Source organism: Ammodytes marinus (assembly GCF_949987685.1).
Source record: "Ammodytes marinus genome assembly, chromosome: 16".
NCBI lineage: Eukaryota > Metazoa > Chordata > Actinopteri > Uranoscopiformes > Ammodytidae > Ammodytes > Ammodytes marinus.
In genome coordinates, this window is record NC_137220.1 from 5,235,766 (window position 1) to 5,241,218 (window position 5,453).

A 5,453-nucleotide genomic window follows, 5' to 3' on the forward strand; every position below is an offset into this window, starting at 1 on the left:
TCACAGATTGAACACGGGCGGTCTGTGGTAGCTCAGAGGCTTCTTCATGGTCAACCTCTTTCTGTTTTCCTTAGTAATGGGTATCAGCACCACTCCCACCACGAAAACCATCATCCCGATCGAAAGCAGGGCCGGTCCCAAGAAGGTAGTGACTTTCTTGCAGTGTCCCGCGAAATACAACCCGCTTATGATGATCCCGACGGCCAAAAACCCTCCCCCTGTGGACATGAGGTGTATGGGGAACCAGTACACGTCACACTTGCTCTGCTGGGTCTCGGTGGTCCAAAGGGAGTCGCTGCGGGACAGGCTGAAGACGGTGCTCTCGGTTCGGCTAGGGGGCGTCAGCTGGTCGCGCGACTGGGAGAGGGTGCACTCGCCCAGGGGAATGTTCTCGGGACAGTCCGGCATCGCAACGACCTAAGAGACTGGATGAGAGGAAGTTCATATTAGAGGGGGGATAGATATGGCTCTAGGTCTGCAGAAAAAGTTGTGGCTAATTCAGTAAAAGCCTAGTGATATACAGCTCTTTAAAGTGGGAGGGGTATTAGTTTACAATTTGCAGAGCAAGCAGTTAGCTTCCAATACTTTTTTCCTCTTTATGTCATTCTTAGTATTTAATAATTCTATCATCATGAATCAAAACTAAATATTTTTGAGGAACCTGGAATGAAACGTAAGACAAGAATATGTTTGGTAACAAAACTGCTGCTGTAAACAACAACAACAACAACAGTGAAACAGTAACTTTTCAGGAAGCTTTCTAACTTCTAACAGTGTTCCAGGAATCACATTTCCCTGTGAGGAAAGTTTGTTTATTCAGTAATGAGAATATACCATTGACAATGTTCACTTCTCTGACACACCCAAAGTTACATAGTGCACCTTTAAGGGACCACTCTAACTGATCAGTGTCTCTGATTCTACTGTTTAAAGGCATATATGTTTTAGTGAAATTGGTTTATTCTATAAATATAGGCCTACTGAGACTGACAACATTTCCTCCCAAAATCCAAATAAGAAAATTGTCATTTAGAGCACTGGTACATTTTGAGATATTTTGTCTATTTTGCTTCCATAACTTGTGTTCTTTCATACTAGTATAAAGAAAATGATTTATTTGACTAAACCTTGTCTGTTTGCGTCTGTATATTTAGCCTATACAACCATCTTTAACGGACATTATCTCAATTATTAGTTTTATTTACAACCAAATATCAAAATTTCTAAAGCATTTAAATCAACTAAACTAAATGGTATGAATATTTCTCATATGCAACCATCTTTAACGGCCATTACCCAACTGTGTGTGAAGACATTTCTCTAGTAGATGTGTGTCTAATGTAGAAAGTTATGACCAATGCATGGTTTAGTACAGTGTTTCCCCCAGCGCTTTATAGCTAAGGCGGCCGCCTTAGCAACGCCAGCCTCCCGCCTTGACTACCAACCGACCCCCCCCCCCCAAAAAAAAAAAAAAAAAAAAAAAAAAAAAAATTAATTTAATTTTTTTTTTTTTTTTTTTTTCGTGCTGCACAATTAATGTAATAGCAAGCGCGATGTGTGTGTTGTGCATGGTCATAACTGCGCGAAAGGCCGCGATTTGCGGTAAAAAGCATGTGTCCCCAAGCGTTTCTCTATCAGCTGCTCTGTGTCTGCGGCTTTGCGCGCGCGACCGTACCGCACCGCGTGCGACTACGGCATGCACGCGGGAGAGTTAAACGAGCAGAAGCAAACCGAGATTTAACTGGTGGCGATAATAAACGCAGTGCAGTTCTATGGGGATATTTAGCTGAACAGAAAGAAGTGCTCTGCAAAGCTAGAATAGTTTAAGACTCCACATCACTGTGGCAACACAACCTTTCTATCAGCTAGGACAGCGCAGAGAAAAGTTTGATGAATGCATGAGAGTCAGAGCCGGCCCGAGGCATAAGCGAACTAAGCGGTCGCTTAGGGCCCCCGACCGCCAGGGGGGCCCCATCAAAAAAAAAAAAAACATTTATATTTTTATTTTTTTTTGTTTCTGTGTTTGATATTAACATCATATTATGCAAATGTGAGTTAACATACAAAAAAAAAGAATACAATTTTTTGGTCTAGATAATTAATAGCCTAAAAATGTAATCAGTTCATCTGGGAGGTAATCCGAATCGGATCATGTCACGTTCACATCCATGCACAGTGTGTATTGAGTTTATTTAAAAACAATTGGAAATGGGGCTGCCCTCAGTTGCCCATGCACTGTGTATAGTCTATAGCCTATTTCAGCCTCGTCTGTGGAAAAAAAGATACAGTAGCTGGACAACAGAGTTCTTCTGCTTCGTTCCTCTCACTGAATTTAAATGCATTCATTATATTACAGAGCAATATGTCCCGTAAAAGAAAAAGAGCTTCAAGCCCAACCCAGAGGACCCTCCATAATATTTGATTTTATATTAATATTTGTATGGAAAATCCATGTGTCCTTCAATAGCTTCTAATTCATCTGACCAGTGTATCCAAATTATTTGTTCACACAAAATTTCTCAGATTCAGCCTCTTAATTTTTCTCTCAAAGTGCACCAGATTCATGCATTTCACTTTAAAAAGGTTAAAAAAAATCTCCCGGGGGGGCATACCCCCGGACCCCCCTAGGAAGGTCGGAATCTCGGCTGTCTAACATTTTCACACAGCTGCACAGTGGAGGCACTAGCGGAAAACACTGGGTGTGTGAATAATATTTAGCAAAGATCTATAGTTTCAGCAGCGCTAACATTGGACTGAAGGCTTGGGCCGGTTCTGAATGTATGGTCCATTATTTGTATTTAGTGTGTCTGTATAGTATTGCACCAAAACAGTAGAAGTTGTCTTTAATTGTGCTTTGTACTGTCTGCACGTTTACACATAATTTGTACCTGCACATAGCAAACAAAATTGCACAACTGTAAGATCAGTGTCTGTTTTATTTCTTTACGGCGCATTGGCATCTTTGAGCAAAATACCCCTAAAATTTTCGCCGCGGCGCGTTGCGCCGCGCCTCCCCTGACACGGGGCAGTGACCACCTTGACTAAGACATTTTCTGGGGGAAACACTGGTTTAGTAGCTTCCCTGTATATACATTGTATTACTCTTCAATTAGTATATGATCTATACTACGCAGAGCTAATGGGGGAAAACATAGAAAATAGATCTATACAAATTATACTTAAAACCACTTACAGAGAACGTCCATTATTTATCAAATAAAGCAAATAATAACCAATAATTGCCCCGTGGTATGTAATATTTAATATTGTATGGTTATTCTTACTCAATGTATTAGTTTTTATAAATATTTTGCTCCATTTGATCTAAAAGTTATTTAGTTTTTTATATATTTAAAATTGATTTCTGTTATAATAATAACTGATGCAATTATTTTTTTCCCATTGCATTTTACCAATAATAAACGGTTTTAGGTGAGGTTTTATTTTTTTGTTATTGTTATTGTCATCTATTTTATTGACATAATTTTACATACACTACTCTAATGTTATTGCTTAGCGTGCATTGGTCTCTGCATCTCTGCCTTTCTGTAATGTTCCAATCAATATAAAGCACTTTGAACTCATCTGATGTGTAGAAAGGTGCTGCGTGAATACATTATCATTGATTGATTAATTGAAAAAAAGTAAAAAAAAAAAATAAAAAAATCTGAAATGTTGACTTTTTTTTCCAAATTGGTATTATGTAATAGCAAATGGTATATCTAATACAGTTAAAAATACAGTTAGGCATATATTAAGTTAGTTGTCCCTCATGTATTTCTTCTGTCTCCACTATTGAAACCAAACGTAAACAACATAAACAAACACATACCTTCAAATCTGGATCAAATTTCTTAGCTTCTCGCAAAAATAACCAATAGATTAAAATATCTTAACCATTAAAAAAAAACATCCAGAGGTTAAAGCTGAAAATAACAAAAATATCCGCCCAGCATTCACCGTTCAACCATTCCCCATTCAACCAGTGAAATGCAGTGCTACGAATCCCCACAACACCCAAACACACCCATGTTTAAACTGTTATCTCCAGCCCCTTACCATCATAAGGCGTTGACTCCCATGCAAATAGCTTTCAATCCGGTCCCACGAGAATCAACCATGAACCTCAAAACCCCACACTTAGCCTGATGATTCCATGTGTGTGTGTGTGTGTGTGTGTGTGTGTGTGTGTGTGTGTGTGTTTGTATGTGTAAAATGATACCAAAAAACTTTCAAACAGCTCGCGAAGGGTGTTGCCAAAGATTTTGCAACAATGAAATTAAAAAGAAAAGAAAATGTCCGCCCTTATTTGGTTGGTATATTATATTTCTTTCTGCATACAAAGAGCAGGGCAGGGCAGGGCAGGCATAGCTGGTAAATGGGCTCTCTTGTTGTATACAGTAGTTGGGATTGATGTAGAAAGCTATCACCCACACACACAGAGGCAAACACACACGCACAGATGCACAAAAACGCACACACACACACACACACACGCACACACAGATGCACAAAAATGCGCACACACTCACACAGATGAAACGTGCGCACACACACACACGCACACACAAGCACAGAAACACACACACACACAACGACACACAGAGGCACACACAAGCAAGCAAGCATACACACACAGACACACACAGATGCACAAAAACACGCACGCATTAACACTCACGCAGACACACACACACACACACACACACACACACACAGAGGCACACGCACACAAACGCACAGACTGACACACGTGCACAGAACAGATACACACACACACACACACAAACACACACACACCCTAACCCCCCCCCCCACACACACACACACACACACACAAAAACCTTTCCAATACAGCCTGCTATGTTGCCACTGTATCGATCCCAACACAAAGTAGCCCCGAGCTATTATCTAGCAAGTTGTAGTTTTGTTCGCCAAGATCAATGAAATCCTTCTGGCAAAAAAAAATTTAGCTCTTGGAAAAATTCAAAATTCGAACAAATGTCGGGTTTATATTGTCATTTTTTGCTATTCAACTCCTGCCTCACATACAGAGGCAATATGCTGTTGTAATATGACACTCCAGTATCCAATGTAAGAGCCCCATGGTATTACATTTGTACATTTGTGTCTTGGTTTGATTTAGGAAAAGACGACAAAAGTGTGTCAGCATGTAGCCATATTGATTTCGAAACATGATCCCCACTCTTAAATACAATTAGGTCCTCGAGAGAGAGAGAGAGAGAGAGAGAGAGAGAGAGAGAGGGAGAGAGAGAGAGGGAGAGAGAGAGAGAGAGAGAAAGGGAGAGAGAGAGAGAGAGAGAGAGAGAGAGAGAGGGAGAGAGGGAGAGAGAGAGAGAGAGAAAGGGAGAGAGAGAGAGAGAGAGAGAGAGAGAGAGAGAGAGGGAGAGAGAGAGGGATAGGGAGAGAGAGAGGGAGAGAGAGAGAAAGAG

General features: G+C 40.4%; 1 protein-coding gene across 1 annotated transcript; it reads right to left on the bottom strand.

Moving 5' to 3' along the window:
* pirt (phosphoinositide interacting regulator of transient receptor potential channels) lies at nt 1-408 on the bottom strand (the record flags this gene model as incomplete). The annotated part of the gene is made up of 1 exon (XM_080043261.1): nt 1-408. One exon carries the CDS (start codon nt 406-408, stop codon nt 1-3), a length of 408 nt encoding a protein of 135 aa, XP_079899387.1.
* Between the last annotated feature and the right edge of the window lie 5,045 nt (nt 409-5,453).